The sequence below is a fragment of the Miniopterus schreibersii genome, assembly GCF_964146895.1.
Source record: "Miniopterus schreibersii genome assembly, chromosome: 20".
In the NCBI taxonomy this organism is placed as follows: domain Eukaryota; kingdom Metazoa; phylum Chordata; class Mammalia; order Chiroptera; family Miniopteridae; genus Miniopterus; species Miniopterus schreibersii.
The window spans coordinates 25,517,580-25,540,889 of NC_138122.1; the positions used below are offsets into that span (position 1 = coordinate 25,517,580).

Genomic DNA, 23,310 nt, shown 5'->3' on the forward strand with positions numbered 1-23,310 from the left:
AGGCTCTGGCCTCTGCTAGAACAGGAGGTGCTTGGTTCGAACACCCCGGTGAGTCCCCGGGGCATGGCAGGGCCTCAGGGAACCTAGGTGGGGTGTGGTGGGCTGCAGAGGCCTCTTTCCCTAGCAGGTGACTTCAGAGAGGCTCAGGCTTAGTGGCCAGAGCCCTGGGCACAGGGAGCGGAGGAAGGAGATACCTGGGGAGCGGGAGCCGCCGGTTGAAGCCATCAGCCCATCGAAGGCGATGCCGGCTCCTGAGCTCACTCAGGAACCAAGCAGCTCTCGGCCTCTGGGGTATTGGAATCACCTGGGGCCCTTGTTTAAGAAATCCTGGACACCTGACCCCAGACCTTCCAGAAGGAGTTTCCATGAATTGCGGCTGGGGGTCGATCAAGTCCGTTCACGAATGAGGCCGGGGTGGTCTCGGGCCCAGAACACATCTTGGCAGAGGTGGTGGCTGTGAGGGGCAGAGGGGAGCCTGAGGACTCAGTGGGCCGGGCTGTCCTTTTGCAGACAGAGACACAGTCTAAAGAGCACTGCCATGCCCAAATCAGGAGCTGCTGTCGTCTCCTCTCGTTTCCGGCAGTGGGGGGCTGTAGGTGAGGCCCCGAATGGGTCAGGTGGGGGTCCAGAATGTTCGTTTGCTCTCTGAGTTTCTCCTCCCCTGGTCATGTGCGCCCAGCTCTGGCAGGATGTCAGCCAGGCCAGAGGCTGCTACTGAAGTCCTCCGAGGGGGGCAGACGGGGGCGGGGAAGGGGGTGCGTCCCCGCGTCCAGGGCTGTGTTCTCCTGATAGGCCTGGTCTCGCCTCCTGGCCTGGGCGCTCCGGGGGCAGGAAGCCGGGCGCTGGAGGACGCAGCCCTGCCTATCTCCCGGCCCCGGGAGGCGGGTGACGTGGGGAACGCCGCCAGCTCCAGTTACCCACGGACCAGCGCAGTTTGTCACTTCAAGGGGGGCACATGCGGCTGGGGGGCGGGTGTGACGAGGGCACTCCAGAGTCCTGGGGGCAAATGCCGGCTCCAGGGCACGGGGGGACTGCGTCCGGCACCTCTGCCCACCACGCGGGCCGCAGCTGGGAAAGGAGGGGTTCAGAACGCCCCAGAGTCTCGCCACGGGCTCCAGACGCCAGGCACTGGGGACCCGGACTCCACGTGCCCTTGGAGCGGGTGGGCAGGGGCCCGGGGTCAGAGCAGCAGGCAGCGCCGCTGGTGTTTCTGCCGCCGGGCCTTCTTCAGGGAGCTCAGGGCCACCTTGGCGGCCTCCCGGAAGACGTCCTCCACGTTCTCCCGAAACTTGGCGGAACATTCCAGGTAGAGGGCGGCTCGGATTTGCTGGCAGGTGCTCAGGCCCTGGGCGGGGGGGCGGCCAGCGTTAGACGAGGGGCCGGGAGCCCGGGGTGCTCCTGACGCCCTGGGGGGTGTGGGGCCCCTCTGCCCCCTCCCAGGCAGCCCCCCAGCGTGTGCAGCGGGCACAGCAGGGTTCATCTGGTGCGGTCCTGCAGCCAGAGGCCCCCTCCTGGCCTCCACCCGCCGCTTCAACCTCAGGCAGAAACGGGGGTGACTTCTGAGAACCGGGTGGTCTGTTGCGCCTGCCAGGCCTGTGAGGAGAGGCAAGGGCCCCCTAACACACGGCTCTCCCTCCCCGCAGGCTCCCCGCAGGCTCCGCTTAGGCGGCTGGGCTGCTGCCGGAGAGGAAAGGATCTGTTCTAGAACACGTTTACGCTCGCTCACGCTCACCCCCTTTTATTCAACGTTGTTAGTTTCCCTTTGTGCTCCTTTGGAGTCTCGTGAGTTAGGGGAGGGCCGTCCCTCGGGTCCCCTGGGGTACAGGACAGAATGATGGCTGAGGGCCCAGACTCGGGCCGGAGAGACGGGGACAGCATCCTAGCTTCCCGTCGGTCAGCTGTGTGACCCTGGGCAAGCTACTTAACCTCTCTGAGTCTCAGTTTATCCCCCATAAAATGGGGAACACCAACAGCACCTGCCTCAGGGTGACAGGGTGAAATGAGGCAAGTGCGGGGCTCAGGTAAGCGGGCTGTCGACGTTTTTAAATTATTCTTAGAATCCCGTTGGCTTCCGCTGTCCGAAAGGCCACGGGGGTGCCCCAGCTGTGGAGGCCAAAGGCCTGGGAGTCGTTCAGGCCACGGCAGTGCCGGGGGGGCCCCCCGGGCTGCTGGCGGTGGGGTGGGGGAGGGAGGGCCCGGGCCCACCTGCATGTAGGTGATGGGCTCCAGCTGGGCCGCCCGCAGCTTCCGCAGCTGTTCCTTGTCCTTCCTCAGGTCTGTCTTGCAGCCAATGAGCACCATGGGGGTCCCGCGGCAGAAGTGGGTGACCTCAGGGAACCACTGTGGAGGGAGGGGCTGGGCGTCAGGGCTGGGGCTGGATCCGAGGCCCCCCTCCGCCCCCCCGAAGGCCGGCTGGCTGGGAGCCGGGCCTCACCTTGACCAGGACATTGTCATAGCTGGTGGGGTTCATGACGTCATAGCAGATGAGCACAAGGTGGGTGTTCTGGTAGGAGAGGGGCCGCAGCCGGTCGTAGTCTTCCTGCCCTGAAACCAGAGAGCGGGGCGGGGGGGTCAGGGAGGCGCCCCCCCCCTCCTTGTCCACTGAGTCCCTGGTCTGGGCTCAGAAGGGCTAGGGCTGGGGGCCTGCTGGACGCGACGTGTCTGGGCTTCGGTTCTGTCGTGTGGAAGGCAGGTGGCTGCCCGCCCTCCTGGACGGTGGCAAAGATGACAGGAGAGAAAACCCCGGCAGGGCTCAGAGCTGGGCCTGATTGCGGGGAAGTGCTGAGAAGCTGCGAGCAATTACCCTGGAGACCGGAGCCGGTTATCCACCCCCAGCCCCCCAAAACCCCCCAACCCCCGGCCCGGGTGCTCAGGCTGAAAGTGCAGGCTCTGAGGCCATGCCCCCCTCCCCGAAAATTCAGTTAGAGGAGGTGCCCCCAGGCCGAGAGGTGCGTGGCCTCGGGTGGAATTCGTCCTGCCACTCCGGCCAATGCTAGGAAGAGTGGGGGACGGGACACAGCAAGCTCCCCGCCCCCCCTCCCCACCCCCGGGGCACATCAGACCCACCCCAAGGCTGGCCTGGAGCAGCAGTGGGGTTTTTTTTGTTTGGCTTTTTAAAATTTATATTTGAAACTTACAGGAAAATTGCGAGAAACAATGCCAAGAACGCCCTGACTCGGATTCGCCGAGGGTTTACCTCTCCCCACTTGTGTTATCTGCGTGAAACACCTTGAAGCGCCCGAGAGGCAGGTGCACACGCTGGGCTGCTTCACCGGGAATAGTTCCCTGCGGGTTTCCTAAGCACATTCTAGGAGCGGGACGGCCTCTCACGGGCCACAGCAGGCCTGCCAGACTCCGCCACACTCGGGAAAGCGACGCCGAGGCAGGGCTCTGACCCACCCCACTGGCCGAGTGCAGACCTGCCTTCCAGCACTTTCTCCGCAGTCCAGAAGCCGGACGCTGCGTTTAAGTCCTGCACTTGGTTGCCATGCCTGGTTCTTTTAAAAAAACTCCCACAGTGAGAGATGAGAGCCTTTCGGGCTCATTGGCAACCCCCCGGGCACCTCTGCAGAAAGGCAAGGTGACTTCCTTCCATGGAGCAGGGACGTCCTAGGAGGCCCTGGAATCCACTCCCGGCCCCTCCCTCCAGCCTGCAGGTGCCCCGGGCTCCCTGCCAAAGGCCTCTCGGGACAAGTGGCCTCTCCGCGGAGCACAGACAGGCCAAGCCCTGCTTCTGCTCCCCCTCCCCGATGACAGGACACAGCCACCCTCTCTCCCCCCACTGGCCCTCCTGACAGCGGGCAGTGAATGGTTGGCAGTTATGACGACGGCTGGGCAGGAGCACTGTCCAAGCTGCCTGTCATTCAGCCGAAATCCCCCCAACACTGGAGAGGGGGCGGGAGGCAGGCAGGGCTCAGCCCACTCAGCCCCTTCTGGCCTCATCGCCACAAAGCTGGGGAAATCCTCCTCCCACGAGAACTGGCCCAGCATGCTATTCCTGCCCCTTTCGGGCCCCAAACTGTCCCCACCCCTAACCTTTGTCCGTGTCTTTCTAGACCTCTGCCGTCCTATAGGGCAGCCTCTAGCCCCACGTCGCTGTTTAAATTAACATTAAAAATTGAGGTTCTCCGTTACACTAGCGACACTGCAGGTGACTGATTACCACACGGGGCCAGTGGCCGGTATAGGTCACGTCCATCTTGGGGGGAGTCCTGCACAGCATGGTGCCTTCCTCACCCAGGCCACCGCCTCCCTGGCCTCCTGCTGCCCCTCAACCAATCCGTCCTCCACCCGGCAGCTGGATGGATCTGAAAACACGTAAAAGTCCTGCCCCTCCTCCCAGCTGAAACGCCTTCAACGGCTCCCTACGGCCCTTTAATAAAATCCAAACATCGCCCGGTGGTCCGCAGGCCCTGGGCCCCCGCCCCTGACCTCGTCTCCCTCCCTCCAGGCCCCTCCCTCACTGGGGTCCAGCCCCGGTGGCCTCCTCGCTGTTTCCCAAACCCACCAAGTTCTCGTGCCTCAGAGCCGCTGCATGTGCTGTTCCCCGCACCTGGGATGCTTTTCCCTCAGGTTCCCCCCGCCCCATTTTCTTTCTAGCATCATTATTTTCAAACATCCAGACCAACTGTCCACATTGTTTCCGTTTGCCTTCTATTTCCACTGACCCCCCCCCCCCCCCACACACACAAGTCGCAGGGCGCTTTTGCCTCTGGTGCGCGATACGGTTCACAACTGGGGTGCAGCCACCCTCTCATCCCCTCGGACGCGTGGCCGGGTGGCCCAGTGGGTGTAAAGTGGGGCCTCCTGCCCAGCTTGCCCACAATCTGTCCTGCGCGTGCCTGTTTCCTGCCTGTCGCCCTGTGGCCTGGAAGCACCCTGAGGGCCGGGACCACGTCTGTCCTTAACCGTGAACTCCTGGCGCCCGGCAGGCGTCCCGTCCGCACTGGCCGGTGGTGCTTTTGAAATTGTTCACCTCCGGTCCCACGGGGGACACTCGGGCCGCGACGCGCCCCGGGTTGGCCAATTCCGGCTGCGACGGTTTCAGCGAAGCGATGAGGGCAGAAGTGAGGCTGCCGCGGGCTGGGGGAGGAAGTGGGGCCTCGCCGGCTCCCGGGCCTCCGCCCTTGCTGCCACCTCTTCTAGAAGGCTCTTCCCCACACGGCAGCATGGCCTGGTCCCTCCTTCCCGTCAGGCCTCTGCAGAAGCGTCACCCCCTTCCCAGCAGGTCCCAGGGCTGGCTGTGGCTTTATTTTTCTTCCTGGCCCGTATCACTATGTGATGTCACAATATTCTGCTGGGCTTTTTTTTCCTTTTGGTCTCCCCCCGAGGACAGGGGCCATCTCTGTGCTACTCACTGTTACCCCTGGGACACTGACAAGCTTAGTTCCGTTTGCTGAATGAGCGAACGAACCAGAGGGTTAATGAAATGCAGTAAGAATCCCCGCGGCCCTCAGCACCTGCACTTTCATCCCGAGTTTGTTTAAGCTGCCACCCCGGGAAGTAAGCTGGGCATGGAGGGTTCTTCCTGTCAGGAGCCCGTGTGGCTCAGGGGGCATTTTTCAAGGTCACAGGCTCTCCAGGGAGCTGGAGCGCCAGCTCATTCCCCAAGTCCAAGGTCAGCTGCCGGCCACGGCACTCTAAAGGGACCAATTCTCCCAGGTAGCCTTCCCTAGCCTTCCCAGTTGGGAATTAATCCCCGGGCCTCGGTTTTCTCATCTGCGAAATGGGTATGCGAGAAGCAGGTGAGCCTTGATGACAATAATAATAAAAGTAATCAGTGTGGCTCATCATATGCCAGGCCCCATCCAAAGCCCTCTACCTGCCTTATCATTCCCGTGATCCTACAGGACAGGGCTGTGGTTACCACACTTTACAGCGGCAGAAACTGAAGCACAGAAAGGCGATGTGACTTGTCCGCCGTCACACAGCTTACAGGAAACTTTGTAAATGACAGGAGACCACAGGTAGGCTTATTGGGGTGCCCCCCTCTCACTGTCCCAAAGGATAGGGAGTGGTCCTCACCTTTGACAAACCCTAGCCCTGACCAGGTGAGGAAAAGGCTCCCAGCACAGGTGTCTCAAGGAGAGAGGGATTCTGGGAAGGGATGCGCAGCCAGCCCAGATGCCAGCTCCTCCTCCGGGCTGCCTTCCTGGCCTGACAGTGCCCGGCTTGGCTTTCCCCAGGATTCAGAGGGGGCCTCCACTCTGAACATGACGGACTTCCAGGTGCTGTTGACCTCACCTCTCCTTGGGAGTGTCCGGGACACCTCCCGTATGAGTCAGGAGGGCCAGGCTGCTCTCTGACTCACAACCCATGACTCTGGCACCTTCCCTCTCTGGGCCTCAGTTTCCTTATCTGGAAAAGGGGGTGACACCTCGCCCCTGATATTGAAAGCAAAGGACTTGTAGACTGAGCAATGCTGGGCCAAGGTGAGGGACGGCTACTGTGGTTACTCCTAAAATAGAAACTGCCAAGGGACAGGGTCCTGGGTGGAGGGGTTCTAACCCTGGCATGTTATTATTACTTTTTTAATATGTCTTTATTGACTTCAGAAAAAGGAAGTGAGAGGGAGAGAGAGAGAAACATCAATAATGCGAGGGTCATTGATCGGCTGCCTCCTGCGCGCCCCCGACTGGGGAATCGAGCCCGCAACCGGGGCCTGTGCCCTGACCGGGAATCGAACCTCGACCTCCTGGGTCACAGGTCGATGCTCAACCGCTGGGCCACGCCAGCCGGGCATAACGCTGGCTTTTTAGACCCACAAGCTTTATGGGGTCCTCCAGACACAATGCAGTATTATTACCTCCCCATTTACCGCCAGTAACGCCGAGGCTTAAACAAGGGGCCAAGGCACCCGTCGAAGGGCCTACTTGTGCTCCGCTCCGGCCTCCACAGATGGGCCTCAGACGTTAGAAAAAGCCCAGAGTTACATCAAGTGGAGGCACTTGTGTTTGGCGGGGAAAGGCCTGAGGGGAGGGAGGAAGTGGGGCTCCTGCCTCGCGAGAGGGTATTTCCTCTGTGGGACGGAGCTCAGCTGCTGCAGTCACCTTTCCGGGGCGGAGGTCTCTGAGACACAGAGGGGAGAGGGTGTCACCGGGCCACAGTGGTCCCCAGATCGGCTGGAGGACATACACTGGGCAGGTGAGTCCCAGCTCCGGCCAGGGCGTGGGGCAGGGCGAGAGGAGGAAGCTGCCGGAAAGGAACCCACTTTTACTAGTGCTTGGGGCCCACCCACTTGCATGGCCCCCCCCAGAGGCTGGAGTAGCTGGGGCCGGGGGAGCCCCAGCCTGCAGCCGGCCGAGGCCCGTTCTGACCACCCCGGGCCTCCGTGCTCGCGGCTCCTAGACACCCCCTGGTCCTTGTCTGAGCGAGTACTCTGCCCCTTTTCCTAGTGTCCCCATATCAGGGTGCAAAGGAAACCACAGCACCCCACCTCCCTGGGCAATCCCCACCCCAACCCGTGACGCCCCAGCCCCGGGCCCCACCCCAAGGCCCCGAAGGCTCCGTCTCTGGTTGGTGTCTGAACCTCCCACCTCTCCTCCGCTTTCCCCTGCCCAGGAAACTTCAGACCTCACCACAGCTTCCTGTCTCTGAGGGTGTCGGGGCCATGGGTGCTCGCAGCCCCCCCAGCTGTGGGCGCCGGCGCTGGCAGCCCTCCTGGCACCTCCCTCTGCTGCGTGTCTAACTGCTGCAGGCTGGCCGCAAGTGGCGGGGCTGGGCCCCGGCGGCGCACGCAGGTCCTGGGTACGGGCCAATTCAGCCTTCCGAGAGTCACCCGTCCCCAAGCTCTGGTCAAACCACTGGCTGGTTGGAGAGATGCCACCTCCCGACTCCCCGCCATAGGGTCTAGCCCACCAGGTTTCAGAACCTTCTCCGACAACCTTTATGACTCATCTCCACCTCAATCAGTCCCCTCCCTGCTCAGTGTCCACCTTTCTCTATGTGGTCACCTGCCACCCCTTCCTGACACGTTCTCCAGATATCTGTCCCCCTACAGGCAGACACGAATGTCATCATCGCCTTAGTCACACAGGACCTCACCGGGGGGTCTCTTTTTTCTTCCTGTTAATCTTCACCTGGGGATATTTTCTCCATTGATTTATAGAGAGAGTGGGAGGGAGGGAGAGAGAGACATGGATGTGAGAGAGACACAGGGTTGGTTGCCTGCTTCATGTGCCCCAACTGGGCCAGGGAGAGGACCTGCAACCCAGGTAGGCGCCCTTCACTGGGAATCCAACCTGAGACCCCTCGGTGCGCAGGCCGATGCTCTAACCACTGAGCCACACCGGCCAGGGCCGGGTTTCTTCATTCATTCATCCCACAAGCCTCCCTCTAGGACAAGCACCCGGTGTCTCCTTCAAGCTCCGCCAAACAGCAGGACACCCTTGGGGAGGGAGCCAGCCATGCCCTTCCTCCCTGAGCACCCCTCCCTGGGTGTGGGCCAGTCTACTCCCCGGGGACTTCGATGTGAGGCTGATACCGCAGGGGAAAGTCCTGCTGGGAAAGCAGTGGGGGGCCCGCCTGGGGCTCTGCAGGCCAGGAACTGTGCTCCAGCTGAAAGGGGTGGGGGTGGGGGCTAAAAACTCACCATGACAACACTTGGTGAGCTCCCGCTCAGAGCAGCCCCTGTACTAAGTGCGGCACGTTGCATGGACCTGATTTAATCTCACAACTATTTCAGCCCTGGTTACAGATAAGGAAACTGAGGCCCAGGCATCCCCAATGGCACCCAGCCAGGGGAGCCAGTGGGAAAGCCCAGGTCTGACTCCTAAACACGGGAGAACAGGATCATCACTGCCCGGGGTGGTCAGATGACTCTGACGACTGGGAGGTGGCTTCCTCCATCCCTCCTGGAGTAGCCCTGAGAGCAAATCCTTTCTTAAAACAGCCCTGGCCGGTTTAGCTCAGTGGTTAGAGCCTCGGCCTGAGGACTGAAGGGTCTCGGGTTTGATTCCGGTCAAGGGCACGTACCCTGGCCCTGGTCAGGGGCATGCCGGAGGCGACCAATTGGTGTGCGTCTCTCACATCGATGTTTCTCTCCCTCCCTCCCTCTCTCTCTCTCTCTCTCTCTCTTTCTCTCCCCCTTCCACTCTCTCTGAAAATAGAAAAAATATCCTTAGGAGAAAATTGAAAAAAAAAAACACCGCAAGTAGAAGCTTCCCAGAACCTTCACATGACAACCTACCCTGACACGTTCCCGGAGCATCTTTCTCTGGGTGACAGTGAACTAGGGACTCTGACGCCCTGAGGGCAGAGGAAGCCGGTGGAGGGAGGGAGACTCTGAACCTGCCTCTCCCTCGGTCCCAGACAGGGAACATGTGAAACTAACACATGGTGTAAAAATCACACCATGATTTTTACTGCCCTTGTGGCCACACCCTTGGGAATTCCTCAGAAGCCTTTAGTGGGCCGAGGCACCTCCCGGTTCTGGGGCAGCCCCTCAAGGGCCCTCATCCAACAAGAGGGGGAGGTCCTTAGAGGCCACTGTGGAGGGGGTGGAGGGGATATACCCGAACAGCGAGGCCTGCCAGGAGTCAGGAGCAGAGGAGGGGGCCGGGGCTGGGGCTGGGGCAGCCCTTTCCCGGACACTCCCCAGGTAGAATGAGAGACGCTAATGGCAGCTTGGGGGAGGGCTGGGGAGGGGTCTGGAATCTGGCTCCATGCAAGGCCAGCTGGAGACGTCCCCTTGTCACCTCACACGTACAAGGCTTGCCTGGGGAAGGAGTGTCTGATGACAGGGTTCCACGCGGGTCACTAAACACTGAGTCACAGAGGCTGGGAATCCCGATCTTTGCTCCCCAATGTTTACTCAGCGCAGATGGGAGCCCAGGGCAAGATGGAAGCCCCCCACCAGAGTCCTCCCAATCCTCCCAGTGGCTTGGGCGCTTCCGGCCCGTCCCCCAGCAACAGGCCTCGGAGGGCAGGATGGCTGGATGGCCGGGCAGGCGGCCGAAACCCCGCTAGGAGTTGCGGGTGGCCCGCAGCACCTCACTGCGATACTCCCTCGAGCCCGGTTCCTTCCTCGGTGCCCGGTCTCCTCCAGGGAACCCGGAAGGCCCCGGAACCGGAGCCACAGAACCCTCCAGCCACAGGCGCACAACTGGAGGCCACGGAATTCCCGAACCACGCGCGGCGGCCGTGGGACCCCGGGAGCGTGGCAATCAAAATCTGCACCCGCGGGACCCCGGGAGCCTCAGGGAGGCCGGCCGCAGCATCTTGGGGTCACAAGCTCTCATCCGTAGCCCGGACTATTCTAGAAGCACAGCCCCCAGAGATGCAGCCCAGGGAACCCCAGCGCCAGAGGACCCGAATCTGCAGCTCACAGAGCCTCAGGAGACCCCAGCAGGCAACACCCGAAACCCTGGCTGCGGGGAAGCGAAGGAGGCCCACGATTTCCTAGAACCACAGAGAGGAACGACGAGGGCCGCTGAGCCGCCAGGGCCACCCAGCCAGGCGCCGGCCAGCGCCCCTCGGGGATGCCAACGGGGATGCCAACGGGGATGCCCGGGCGGGGAAACCCTCGGGGGGGAACCCCGGGGACCCTCGGCCCGCGGCGCACTCACCCGCCGTGTCGTAGAGGTTCAGGGTCACCTCCTTGCTGCCCACGGTCACGCTGGCCGTGTACTTCTCGAACACGGAGGGCGCGTAGTGCTGTCGGATAAGGGGTGCGGTGGGTGCTTGGGGGGTGCCGGGCTGCCCCCCATTCCTTCCACCTTCACCCCATCCGGCCCAGCCCCCCTCGCTCCGCCAGGCTCTGGGGTTCCCGAGGGGGCGCCCCGGGGTGGCGGCCGGTGTCTGGGCGCAGGACGCCGGGGACCCCGCGCCCGGGCCGAGGCGCAGGCTGGGGTCCCGAGCGCGCCCCGCGGCCTCACCTCGGGGAAGGCGCCCTGGCTGTACACCATGAGCAGCGAAGTCTTGCCGCAGCCGCCGTCGCCCACGATCACGATCTTCAGCTCCTTCCTCCCCGGGGCCGGGGCCGGGGCCGGGGCGGCGGGGGCCGGGGCGCTGGGCGCGTCCATCGCCCGGAGCCGGCGCTACTGGCAGCGGCGCGGGGCCGGGCGCGGGGCCGCAGCTCGCGGCGGGGGCGGGGCGCCGATAAGCCCCGCCCCCGGCGCCCGCGCCACCTCCGCCAGGCAGCCGCCCGGGCCACCTCCCAGCCTCAGGTCCCTTCCCGCTAGGGGACCCGCCCGGGGCATTCACTGCTCACTCGCAGGGAAGCTGAGACACGGGGTGCTCGGCGGCAGCGGGGCTCCTGCCCGCTCCCCAGCTCATCGCGGCGCCCCCCGCCCCCCGTCCAGAGCCCATCGTTTCCGCCGCCTCCCGCGGGGCACCCCCTACCTGGCAGGCTCCGCCTCCTGCCGGGGGCTCTTTGATTGGCCGGCTTGGACTGGGGCCCTTTGATTGGCGGGCGGGCCCCCGGCCCCGGCCCCCTGGTTCTCGGAGCCCGGGTTTCAAGCTTCGGCAGCAGCCCCCTCGCTCTGCCCCGCTCCGGCTGCGCGGCCGGGGGCAAGTCCGCCTCCGGCGCGTCTCCCCCTGGAGGCAGGTAGGCTGGTGGTGCCAGGGGAGATGCTGGCGCGCGAGTTGTGCCCGCCCGCCTGGTCTGGGTCCCCGCGTGGGCGCGGGCTGGGGGTGGGGCGCAGCGGTTCCGTTTACCTGCCCCCACCTCCCTCGGGGCGCAAGGTGGGCTTCGGGCGCCCTCTGCCGGGCGAGCGCGTCGGCGCGGGCGGCGGCCTCCTCCTAGCACCCGCGGGAGGCGTCCCCCCGGCAGGACGCGGGCGAGGAAGGGGCGCGAGGCCCAGGGCAGCGCCCGCGGAGGTCAGCGGCGCCCCCCTCGCCCGTTTGGGAGACGGGTAACCCCTTCCTCCGCCCCGAAATTTAAATCGGCGTTCTCCAGCCTGCAGTCTTTCATCCACCCCTCCCAGCCCCCGACCAAGCAGCGCCTGACTGAGCGCTCACCCCGCGCAGGTGCTGCAGGGCGGCTGGCTGGCTGCCGCCCCCGCCCCCCGCCCCCGCCCCCCGCGACCCTGGGCCGACCTCTACCAGCCAGGCCCCTGGTAGGGGTGCCAGGCAGGATGGGCACCGGGGCATGGCCAAGTGAGCGAGCAGGGTCCTCCCGGCGGGGTCCGACGCCTGGGAGTTCCCTCCAAGAGGGGCTGGCAGGACTCAGGGTCCTCTTGCCCCCTACCCCACCCCGAAGATGACCAATTTTCAAGTTCCCAGCAAAGGCGAGGTAAACTTTCCTTCGGGCAGGAAACTGCCAACCTGGCAGCTGCATAAATGCCTGGTCTGACCACCGGAGGGCAGCAGCGAGCTGCCCGTGGAGGCCCCAAAGAGCCCAGAGCTGGGAAGAGGTGGTCAATTAAGAGCCCAGTAGCCCGACCCTGTCACCCAGCCAGGTGGCATCGCTGGGTCAGGCACCCCCCTAGAAAAATTTTACAGCAACTCATTCTTTTTTTGCAACAGAAGTTTATTGAGAGGCAATTGTGTTCCTGTGTTCTCACAGAAGGTTGAGAGCCGGGTGGTATGTGAACTAAGCTTGGCAGTGCTGGCAGGGCAGGCCAGATGGGTACCCAGCCTGGGCACGTGCCTGGCGGCTGGAAAACCCCAGCAGGTGTGGCAGTGGCTGGGGGGTGGAAGGAGGCCAGACCCTGTCGTCAAGGTAACCAGGGTTAGAGCACAGAGAGCCTGGCTGCCAGGCTCAAGCAGGGGACGCTGGACAGAAGGCTCCTGAGCTGGTCCAGCCACAGCTGGACCCTCCTGCTCCCTTCAGTGACCACAGAGGAGCTATGATTGGCTGGTGAGGCAGCCTGAGGTTGGCAGGAGAAGGGACCAGGTCCAGACACGTGTCAGAAATGACCACAGGAGGAGGGGGAGGGTGGAAGAGGGTTTTGCATGAAGGGACGACCACTTACCTCTGCAGCCTCCTCCTCTCAGGCCTGCCCTCCCCCCCCCCCCCAGGCAGGGAGCCTAAAGCTAGGGAGGGACTGGGAGTGTAAGAGAGGGAGGGAGGCTGCCTCACCTGGGAGGGGCCTGGGGAGAATTCACATAGAAAGGTCACCCCACTCTGAGCAAACTATGCCTCAGGAAACTGGGTTAACCACACGAGCCAGTGGGAGAGCTCCTGACTATTCTCAAAATCCTCACTTTTCCACTTTCCATCTGAGAAATGGGGCTGCAATTTTGACTTTTGACAGAACCACTTACACAAAGCTGAGGGGGGAGGGGGGAGAGGACAAGCGAGTCTTTCCAGCCCTGCCTGGGTCCAGCAGAACAGCTGACGCTGGCCCCAGCCTGCCCACCCACCCTTGCCTGGCCAAGAGGCTGGCAGAACCCCAGCCCCAGCCAGACTGGAGTGTGTTTGATTTGGACTCAGCTCCAGTGGTGGTGTAGGGACTGGATCTGTAGCTAAAAATACCCGGCAACCAGGCCAGCTGCTCAAGAGCTTCCTCAGAGGTGGCGGGGCCATGGCAGGCCAGCTGAGGAGCTGGGCACACCCACGTGCCCCCGGAGCCCTGCTTCCTTACCTGTGAGATGTCCCGGGGACCCATGTCCCTTTTACTCACCAGGAATTCCTGGAGAGATTCAGAAACACAAAAAAAGATACTTTCCAACTAGTCCTCGCCACAGAGCTGTTGTGAGACAGACGCCAAGGGGAGCTGGCCAGGTGGCATTTGTGGGGTGAACTCATTTGGCCTGCGCCATCGCGAAGCCAGCTGAGCCCGGGAGAGAAGGGGCCAGATCCACTTCTGCCTTGTCAGGGCCAAGTCCGGCCAGCTCAGGTTAGGATGGTTAATGATACGCCTATGGCTTCCACCTCCCTGGTGCCTGAGCCTTCACAGACTAAACTGTTCTCTGACGTCCTAGAGATGGGCGGTGGCCTGGGTGACCTGGGGAGTCACTGCCATACCAAAAGCTCCCCTCAAAAAGCCAGACTCAGAAACAGCTCAAGAGGTTATCCGCCAGCTTCCTCCTCCCGGTTCACGCGGGGAGACGACTGCCTCCCAGGGGGCAGGGACCTGCCAAGGTCACCGGCCAGTTGGAGGCAGCAGAGGACCCAGATGGCCTCGTGGTGGCGGGGTGCCTCGCTGCAGTCCACGCAGCTGCGTCTCCACCCAGAGGGTCCAAAAGGTCATATTCCAGGCTGGGGCGCCCGGTGGCTGGGCCGGAAGGGGCAGGAGCCTGGAGCCCAGCAGAAAGGCAGGTCTGGCGGCCTCCCGGCCTCCGTCGCCAGCGGCCCGCCCTTCGGTCGGCGTGGCCCTCTCCAGGCAGCCCCACAGGCTTGGCCCAGGAGCTGACCCGCCCATCGCCCCCTGGGTGACCGGTGGACTGGCCGCCCTCTGGGCCGGGAGGAATGACAGCCCACCCCTCCCTGCCCCAGGAGGTGACGGGGTGGGGGTCAGGGGGGCACAAAGAAATGAGAAGGGGTGAGAGAGACATGGAAGCAGGCTGGAGGTCTGCTGCAGACGATCCTTCCAGGTCACGGGGACACCTCTCTTCCAAGAATCACACCCAGACCACAGTTTAGCACCTAATTGCTCCCTAATTGGTCCCAGGGCGGGAGTGGAAGAACTGGCTGTGGCCCTCCAGGCAGCTGCTGAACGGGGAGGGTTCAAATCAATTATTGGACAATCTGAGGCCCACTGCAGGGAAAGACCCCTGCCCTGGAAGCCACCAGGGCCCTACCCTGAGGGACACCGGAAACTCTCAGGAGGCTGACCGGTTAAGCGAGGATTGAGAGTTGACTGGTCAATGGCAGAGCTTAACTTACTAAACCCCAGGCCTCAGGCCTGAGGGGAGTGTCGGAGGGAAGAGGCCCATCAGCTTTTACAAAGAGCTTTCCCCCTCCCCTCACGACAGGTGAGGAGGTAGAGACTGGTGCCAGGGGCGGTGGGGTGCACCCCCTTGTCCCCAGCAAAGGACAAGACGGACCTAACCCAGCTTATCTGGGACTGGAGAGGCCAAGGCATGGTGGCCAGAAGGAGCCAAGAGCACCACGTGGATTCCTTTCAACCAGACTGCTTTCCCAGCTCCAGCCGTGATGCCAGCAGACAGCTGGCACGGGAGGGAGCCCAAAATAACCCGACAGCTGGGGCAACGGGGTGCCATGGACACAGGCCCTGGCTGTTAGTCAAGACACCTGGAACCCCGTCCTGGCTGCCTGTGGTGACTTCCTGACCTTGGGTAATTTATACTGAGGGGGGTTGTGACCCCCAAATCGTGACTGATCATAGAGCAGGGGGCAGGCCACCATCCCAAATCAAACTACAGGGGTGGGAGAAGGAAGCTGCGTCCCAGCCTTCCCCTTCGCCCTGAGGCCCAGCCACGTGCTCCCGGGTGGGCAGGTGGGGGAGGAGCTGGAAGGCAGCCCGACCTCCACGCCCTCCAGCCGCTGGAGTGGAGGCCCACGGGTGTGAGGCCTCCAAGTGTGGCCTGCCCCCTTAATACATGTTACTGATGTTAAAAAATATACAAGTGACATTTACAATTTAAATTACGTTTTTTCAATACAAAAAATAAACATTTCCTTTTTTATTATTACGTTTTCTTAACGTTTCACTCTTGGAAAGGGTCTTCAAAAAGTTCTTTTTATTCTAAATTGTTTTTGTGTGAAATAATTTGAAACAGTTGTCTACACACAGGCCTACGTTGCACTTCGAGCACCGAAAAACAGTGCGACTCTTTGCCGCGAAGCGAGGGTAAGCGGCGCCTGGCCTGCCTTCCTCTCTCTATCCAGTGCTCGTGCCTCTGGCGTCCAGGCGAATGAGGCGCACGACGCTGGCCGAGGCGGCAGCGGGCCGGCCTACGAGGCAGCAAGTAGGTTGGTTCTCCCCCGGCGGCCTCCAAAAGATTTCTCACGAGCGCCAACCGAAAATCTCGATGGGTCACCTTGCTCCCTACAGAAACAAAGGCAACCCATGAGTTTAGAAATAGCTTTTTCGTCCACTTCCAAGGGCGCCTGCTAATGGAGTAACTATTGGCCATTCTGTGGGATTTGTCAATGTAACCCATGTGTTTGTTGTAGTCTTTTATGACTGCAGGTTTCAGAGCTCTCCCCTGGCTATCACAGAAGTTCCCCTCTTCAGGTGGCACGTGCGTATTTGTCACGTGCATACGGACATTTATCTCTCCAAATGATCGCCATCAGATCGCGTCTGCATCTCACCTTCACATCTCCGCGTTTCGTTTTCAATTTCTTGTCTTTGAATTCTTCCGGCAAACCAATTCGATTTGCTCTAACTGTCCCACAGCAATTTATTTTTATTTTCCTTAGGTCATCGAAAAGTTCGGGAGAAGAAAAAAAATTATCCATCATGAGCTTATGCCCCCTTCCTTCCACCCTTCTCGGCAAAGTTTTCACAGTCGCACGCGTAGCTGTTACGTCTTGCGCTGCGTTCTGCCTGTCCTGCCCCAGGTGAACAGTCATGTCTACTGTATATCCCGCCGAGTCACACAACTTACAGATTTTTATTCCGAACCTCTTGTGTTTTTTGGGAATGTATTGTTTGAAAATCACTCTGCCTTTGAAAAGAACAATGACTTCATCCACTGCTAGGTACTCTGAAGGCCTGTAAAGTTTAGAATATTTTTCACTGAGAACATCAAAAAGGTTTCTTATCTTCCAGAGTCTATCATAACTTTCATCATTCCTGTTCGGTTCATTCTCATTGTTTGTGAAATGTAAAAACCTAAGGATGTGTAAGAACCTATCGCATGCCATTGCATTACCATAGAAAGGGGTGTAAAACTGTTCCAGTCGTGCCCAATAGTCTTTTAGAGAATCTCGGATATCATGTCCCATTTGAATCACAATTGCCAAAAAAGCACACATTTCGGAGTATTTTATGTCGGGTTCTGGAGATGATCCAACTTCCTTTTTCTGTATAAACTGGGAGTAATATCTGTTTGTCTCAAGCACTAGCAGGTGAATAACTTCTTGAAAATAGAGGAAAAATACTGTCATGGGTGAGGAACTTGCTGTGATATTAGGAGCTTCATTTGCATTCAAACCCTTTTCATGGATGTTGCATGAATGGATGTTGGAATACGTAGCTCCTTGACTTTTGCACCCACTCCTCTGCCTGAGTTTGAGCTAAGTCTTGGTCGATGCTGCCGTCCTCTTCCTCGGAGCTGTCACTGTCGTCTGTAATATGTGCGTCGGAATCGCTGTCTGCGAAAAGTTCCTCCGTGATTTCACTCTCTTGTAATTTTCTTTTGCAATTCATGGTGCTGTTAGAGTGGTATTTTCCTGAGTAAAAATGCAGCGAATAAATACAAAAATATATGCACACAAAGATTTTTATCCAAGTGAGGATTGCTTCGTGGAGAAAATTTTCAATTATGAAATGTAAGTAATACATACCGAAATAAATGGAGCAGCCCATAAAAAGCCAGCCAAAGAATCAGAAGAGTTTGAATAAATGCTTATAACACTCGGACAACTTTGGGGGAACTGTTCACCATCGAAGTAGCAGGGGAACTAAAAAATCTTAGTCCAGAAGAGAGAGCAACAGTGAGGGGAAGCCAAGGCCTAAGCTTGTTGTATCCTCCTCAGATAAGTAAGGGCCAGCTTGCAGTCGAAAGGGGCCTGTGCTGAGCAAGGGGAATCCAAGGCCAAAAGTTCGTTGTCAGATACTCATAAGGAAGTGCCCGCGCAGCGTGTCAGAAGGGGGAGGTGTTGAGCGAGGAGGGGAGTTCCAAGACAACGTTTGTTGTTATAGATACTGCCCAGAAAAAGGGGGGCGGGCTAGCAAAGGGACATTTGTTGAGAGATAAATAGTCCTGACATCATTACGCACTCCAACCATCATCACAGAAGGAGTGAGAAATAACTCAAATGAAGTGGGAACGAAAGTTCCCATTCGGCCAGCGGGACCCACTCCTTGGGGGGAACTGAAGTTCCCTCTCCTCCGGGAAAGGTTAATCCTACTTAATCCTGACAACAGCATCACTATCATTTTACACCGGAGACTCGCCCAAGGTCACCAGCACTCTGGAGACTGGAGCCCACAGCCGCCTGACTTGGCCTCCGCTGATTAAGCCCGCAACAAATCCTGAGGGTCAAGCCCTGCAAGCTCCCCCAAAACCTCAGAGTAGCCCTCACACCGAGGGGTGGCGTGAAAGTGGGCGGCGCTGAGCCCCTGCGGGAGCCAAGCTGTGAGCCAAATGGAGGCAGTTCAATGCAATCCGTGGCACCTGGACCCAAATGGCTCATCAAAGTCATCACGCACTAGGGACCACATGGGGAGGGGGTCAAATCAAGGGCCACAGCGGCTCCAGCTGTGGGGAGCTTCCCAGAGACAAAGGGGATGGGAAACTGCAGGCACAGCTCGTGTGAGGGGGATTAGGAGAGAGCTGCCGTGATTAGGAGGCCACGGCTCTGTGCCAAGCACTGAGCGCTCCTGGCCTCACAACACCCCAGGTGTTGCCTAGCCCAAAAGTTCTCTAAATGGGCCCCCAGGTGGTAGGATCAGCACCGACTAGGGATTTGTTAGAAATGCAAGTTCTCAGGCCCCACCTACGGAATTTAGAAACTCGAGGACGGGCCCAGAATGGGTTCTACGGTGAGACTGGGCTGCAAGGCTGTTTGAGAATCACTGACCCAGCCCCGCGTGTGCAGATGCTGTGCATCCCATGCAAGGTAACAGCAGGTAAATAGGTGGCCGGCTGGCTTGCGCGACTCTCTTAGAGACGGGGCTGGTTTTGGCGTGGGGGTGGGCAGGGAATCCCGGGAATTCCCAGGAAGCAGAAGAGGCAAGAAACCTCTTAGAGGAAGCGGCCCAGGCCTCAGGTCCCGTGCTGCACCTCCCCAGCAGCCAGACGTCCGAGGGGAAGAGACCAGCACACAGTCACCCCACAGGCCCTGGCCGGGGGCAGGAAGGAAGGGCGAGAGCAGGGCCGGGCTTCCTGGCAGCAGAGGTGTCTTTCCGAGGCATCCAGGGCCCTCCCCTCCCCACAGAACACCGCTGGGAAACACGGCCAGTGCGGCCTCTCCTGTGCTACTAAATACGGCAGAGAATTGCATGCCCCAGACTCCTAACAGAGGCTGACAGGCGGGGATGGATGGCCCGGCAGGCCGCCCATTTCACACACACGGTCCCACACATCTGCGGGGGGGAGGGGCTGCAGAACCAGCCGAGCGGGTTTGAGGCGTCAGCCTTCTCAGGGCTCCAGGCCAAAGCCCCCCAAATCTCCCTTGCAGGCTGGGAAAGGGCTCACACCTACCTTAGTAGGAGGACTGTCAGAGTCAAGCTAGGCCTGCTCCTGCTGTCCAGAGGAGGGCGGTCCGCTCGGGGGGTACCGGCAACGCGGCCCCTTCTCTGGCCAAGAGCCTGGGGGGTGGGGGGGGGAAGAGATGCCGGAGGGTTTGTTAGGGAGTTGATGGCCACGAACCAGACACGCTCTCCTGGAGGAAAGGGGATCCGTACAAACGCCGCCCTCCTATTCCAGGCTGCCAAGGCGCCCTTACTCTGGGATGGTTAACCGGGGTGGGGGTGGGGTGGATGAGTCACCAAGGTTCACCCGGGGCGACGAGCAGCAGGAGGCGACTCATCTGCATTTCCAAAGGCCCGCCCCGTCCACATCCCCTCCCCTCCCCCAGCAAAGGCCAGAGACTCGAGTTTACCCGGGAGCCCTCCGCCTGGGGGGGGGGGGGCCGGGGAAAGCCCGCTCAGCCTTCCCAGGCTCAACCCCCACCCCGGCCTCTCGAGCGCAGGGCCGGAGGGCGTGCCCTGGACGCGCACCTCGCGCGTCGGTGGCTTCCGAGAGGGCCTCACGCCCCAAGTGGGGGCGAAAGGGGCCCCCCCTGCGCCTTGCGCTCGGCTATCAAAGAACGGCGGCGAGCCAGGCCTGGGCGCCAAGGGCCGGGAGGGCTGCCTGGGTCCAGAGGGCAGCGTCGAGGCCGCGGGCGCCTCCGTGGCCCTTTGCTACTGGCTCCTGCGCGGGAGGGAGGGAGGGACGGAGGGGAGCCGGGCTCCCGAGGCCCGCGGGGGCGCTCTGGCCCGGGTGCAGGGTCCGAGCGCGCTGCGCAGCCCGGGCTCGACGTCGAGGCCTCCGGGACAGGGGCGTCCACGCAGGCGGCGGCCCGAGGCGTGGGCGCCGCCTCCCCTCCCCCGTCCCCTCCCCCTCCCGCCTGGCGCTCAGCGGCCGCCACCGCCCGAGCCGCGGGCGGCGCGCGAAATGGCGCCGGGCCGTGCGCCTCGCCCCGCGGACGCAGCGCCGAAGCCCAGGCGCGCGACGCCCCCAGGCCCCAACCACCCCCCCACCCCCGAGAAACGGCCTCCACGGCCAGTCCCGGCGCGGGGGCGCTGTGCCCTCGCAGCCCCGTCCTGCCCAGGGACCCCCACCCCCCCGCCTGCCCGGGGCGCGCGCAACGACCAGCGGGGAAGGAGGGCGGGAGGCAGGGAGGCCGAGGAGCGCGGCCGCCATGAGCCCCCGCAGCCCGGCCCGCCCGGCCCCGGCCCCGCCGGCGGCTCGGCTCTGAACCTGAAAATAAAACTGGCGAGTGGGAGGGAGGAGCGAGCAGCGCGGCGGCCGGGCGCCGGGCGCGGGCCGCGCGGAGAGGTGCTGCGTCACGGTGCCAACATGGACGCCCGCCTTTGTCCTTCGTGGCGGGGGCAGCGCAGGCGCGCCCCGCGGCCTCGGGAGCCGGCCACGCGGGCCAGGCCCCCCCAGCCCGAGGGGACAGGGGCGCTAGGCCTGGCGGGGACGTGTCCTCGTCGTCTGAGTCCCCCCTTCTCCAAAGCACCTCAATGTCTTCTCCCCACCCAGGCTCAGACCTGGAAAAGCCAGGGAGGCGCGCAGGCGGCTCCCTGGACGCCCCGGGGCGCTGGGGAGCCTCTTTCTTGCCTCCCGGGCAGAAGGGGCAAAAAAAAAAAAAAAGGGTCTGAAGAGCCCTCCTCGGCCCCCAACCCCTCCCGGGCCGGGCTCCAGAAACCGTCCCCCCTCGGCTCCCCCACATTTGCAGCCTTTGGCCTGCTCGAAAAAAACACATTTCCTCGAAGGGGCAAAAGGCACTTTTTTTTTTTTTTAACTTACCCGTAAGCTCAGCCCGGTGCCATGGAGTCTGGAAGATGAAGCTGGGCGGAGGTTTGGGAGATGTTATTGGAAAAAAAAAAAGAAAAGAAAAAGAAAAGATCTTTGTGGGGGACTGTTTAGTTGGGAGTATCTGGGGGAAATGGTGGTGCCTTTGTTGTTGTTGTTACCTTTTTTGGGGGTTAAGTTACACTCTCATGGCATTTTCTGCTCCTTCCACTTCTGTAAACTTTCCAGGGTTGGGTTGGCAAAAGGCGGCTTCGCTGAGGACTGTTTACTGCTCTGGATATAGCAATGGTGTGACCGTCATTAAGAGACAAAAGGCGAAAACACACAGTCAGGTCAAACAAAAGGCGAAAAAGACACGCGGCCATCCCAACCACCATAGCAAACACCCCGCGAGTTAACAACGTCGGTGTTTGGCTCGAACCAGCCAGGACTTGTTTTCCAGTTTTAATCTAGTTTCCTGTGACGGCTTTTTCGTCTCTTTACACAAAGAGGTCTTCCTTTCCCTCACCCACCCCTCTACCAAGACCAGAAAAACAGAGCTGTTTTTTAACCCCCCCCCAAATAGATCGATTTTTCAAAGAAAAGTGTACATGTTCCTGGGAAGAAAGCTGACTAGCATTCATTGCTGTAAACATTTCCGAAAGCTAAAGCCTTAGCTTTCTAAAAGCAAAATCGTCTCAAAGCATTTTAACTGGCTTCTTATTTTAGACAAGAGCGACAAAGACAAGACATGCAGATGAAGGTTCAGAAAATTAAGGACATCTCAGCAACATTAACATGAAAACTGCACTGCGTTAAGGACAGAATGGATTGGGTACTTACAAGGTAAAAAGGTTTTTTAAGAACTTAAAAAGAGTTACAACTGCTTACAGTTTTTTGTTGCTGCCATTTCGCTAGTCCTAAAGCTATACATTTAAAACATTACCTTGTTACCAAAAAAAAAAAAAAGAGAGAGAGCGAGCAGAAGGAGTTAATAAGATGGCCAGGTTTAAGTGTTTAATAGAGGAAACTATATATTTAAAAATTTATTGTTCAGTCAAGAGAATACAGATTAAGACAGCTCCAAGCTCCCCCCCCACCACCACCCACCCAAGAAAAAAAAGAAAGGAAAAAAAAAAAAGATTAAAAAAATTAAGTATGTCATTTACTTAGGTTTTTTTTGGAATTCAAAATTGTTAACTGCTGACATTAATGGTGTGCTATGACCTAGTTACACAAGACAAAGATGGATTCCAAGTCATAAGGAAATATCCAGATCTTTTTTTAAAAAAAAAAAAAAAAAAAAAGGAGCCTTCTTCATTCTTCCAACTGTGAGTCCTTTTAGCCTGTTGACAAATGTTAAAACACAACACTGAGGCGTCCTGCACTCTGGATGGTGGAGTCAAAGGAAAAGCATTCCCCATTTGCAACAAAGGAAAAACCCACTTGGCCATTTAATTCCATTGCAGAAAAATGGCTCCCCTCATCTGTTGGCCTCTCCTTGGTGTCTGATGAAGGATGTTTTGAGATCAGCGTCTAATAACTCAAGCCCCATAGAAGCCGCGCGCTGATTGGCTGCCGCGCCCTGCCGCCCTGCTCCAGCCAATTACCTCCCCACGGCCAAATTACAAACCCCGAAAAGAGCCCCGATATGAAATACGCCTCGGCCGAGCCCCGGCCCCGCGGCTGCTCGCCTCGGCCGCCCGCCCCGGGAGGCTCGGGGGGCTGCACACGCGTCCCCCCGCCGAGCCCCGGAGCCTCCGACTTGCGCTCGCAAGATGCAAGCCGCGCGCTGATTGGCCGCCGCCACTCCCGGACCTTTAATAAAGAAAGGGGAAGGAAAAGATACATGCAAAAAAAAAAAAAAAGGGGGGGGGACTCTCTGCTCTGTTGGTGGCTGGAGGAAGAAGGGGGTGGGGGTGGAGGTGGAGGTGGAGCGGGGGGAGAGAAGAGAAGCATGTGTTCTGGACAATTACAAGGCTCTGCTCTCCGAAAATAAAAACAGAGCGAAAAGGTTCTATCAGCCAGGTCCAGGCGAGGGCTGCATCCTGCCAGGAATGTGAATGCTAATTTGGTTAAAATCCTGGTTTCCCCTCCCTAGTGCTGCGCGCCCCCCCCTCCGGGGAGGGGGAGGGGAGGGGACGGGAGGGGGAGGGGGTCGCCGGGCAGAGAAGAGGAAGCCGGCGCGGAGATACCTCGATTGCAACCCGCCTCGAGTCGTCCTGCCTCCCCCTGCGGCTTCGAGCGCCCAGACACACACACAATTACACCCCCAAAACCCCCAGCCCC

The 23,310-nt window shown here is 60.2% G+C and overlaps 1 protein-coding gene and 1 long non-coding RNA gene across 6 annotated transcripts; both read right to left on the reverse strand.

Annotated features, from left to right (window-relative positions):
* Nucleotides 1–15: 15 nt before the first annotated feature.
* Nucleotides 16–11,035, reverse strand: RHOF (ras homolog family member F, filopodia associated). The gene is made up of 5 exons (XM_081123501.1): nucleotides 10,875–11,035; nucleotides 10,566–10,653; nucleotides 2,435–2,544; nucleotides 2,206–2,340; nucleotides 16–1,345 (listed from the first exon to the last, which is right to left on the reverse strand). The coding sequence occupies exons 1-5, from the start codon at nucleotides 11,019–11,021 to the stop codon at nucleotides 1,181–1,183; spliced, it is 645 nt and encodes a 214-aa protein (XP_080979627.1). The 5' UTR covers nucleotides 11,022–11,035; the 3' UTR covers nucleotides 16–1,180.
* A 4,481-nt stretch (nucleotides 11,036–15,516) lies between these two features.
* LOC308550098 lies at nucleotides 15,517–23,231 on the reverse strand. 5 transcript variants are annotated; one of them, XR_013997835.1, is made up of 7 exons: nucleotides 23,217–23,231; nucleotides 22,655–22,839; nucleotides 22,468–22,529; nucleotides 21,204–21,315; nucleotides 21,037–21,077; nucleotides 19,225–19,331; nucleotides 15,517–17,248 (listed from the first exon to the last, which is right to left on the reverse strand). It is a non-coding gene; the product is annotated as an uncharacterized lncRNA (long non-coding RNA). The 5 variants fall into 5 exon arrangements; XR_013997836.1 differs by lacking the exon at nucleotides 23,217–23,231 and having other exon boundaries at nucleotides 22,655–22,843; XR_013997837.1 differs by lacking the exons at nucleotides 22,468–22,529; nucleotides 23,217–23,231.
* Between the last annotated feature and the right edge of the window lie 79 nt (nucleotides 23,232–23,310).

What these genes read in the sequence shown, in the direction of transcription:
- RHOF (XM_081123501.1), bottom strand. Translation starts at nt 11,021, where the DNA reads ATGGACGCGCCCAGCGCCCCGGCCCCCGCCGCCCCGGCCCCGGCCCCG. An exon ending in GCCAGGGCGCCTTCCCCGAG is followed by an intron (nt 10,654 to 10,874) that starts GTGAGGCCGCGG and finishes CTTATCCGACAG; the next exon opens with CACTACGCGCCCTCCGTGTT. An exon ending in ATGACAATGTCCTGGTCAAG is followed by an intron (nt 2,341 to 2,434) that starts GTGAGGCCCGGC and finishes CTCCCTCCACAG; the next exon opens with TGGTTCCCTGAGGTCACCCA.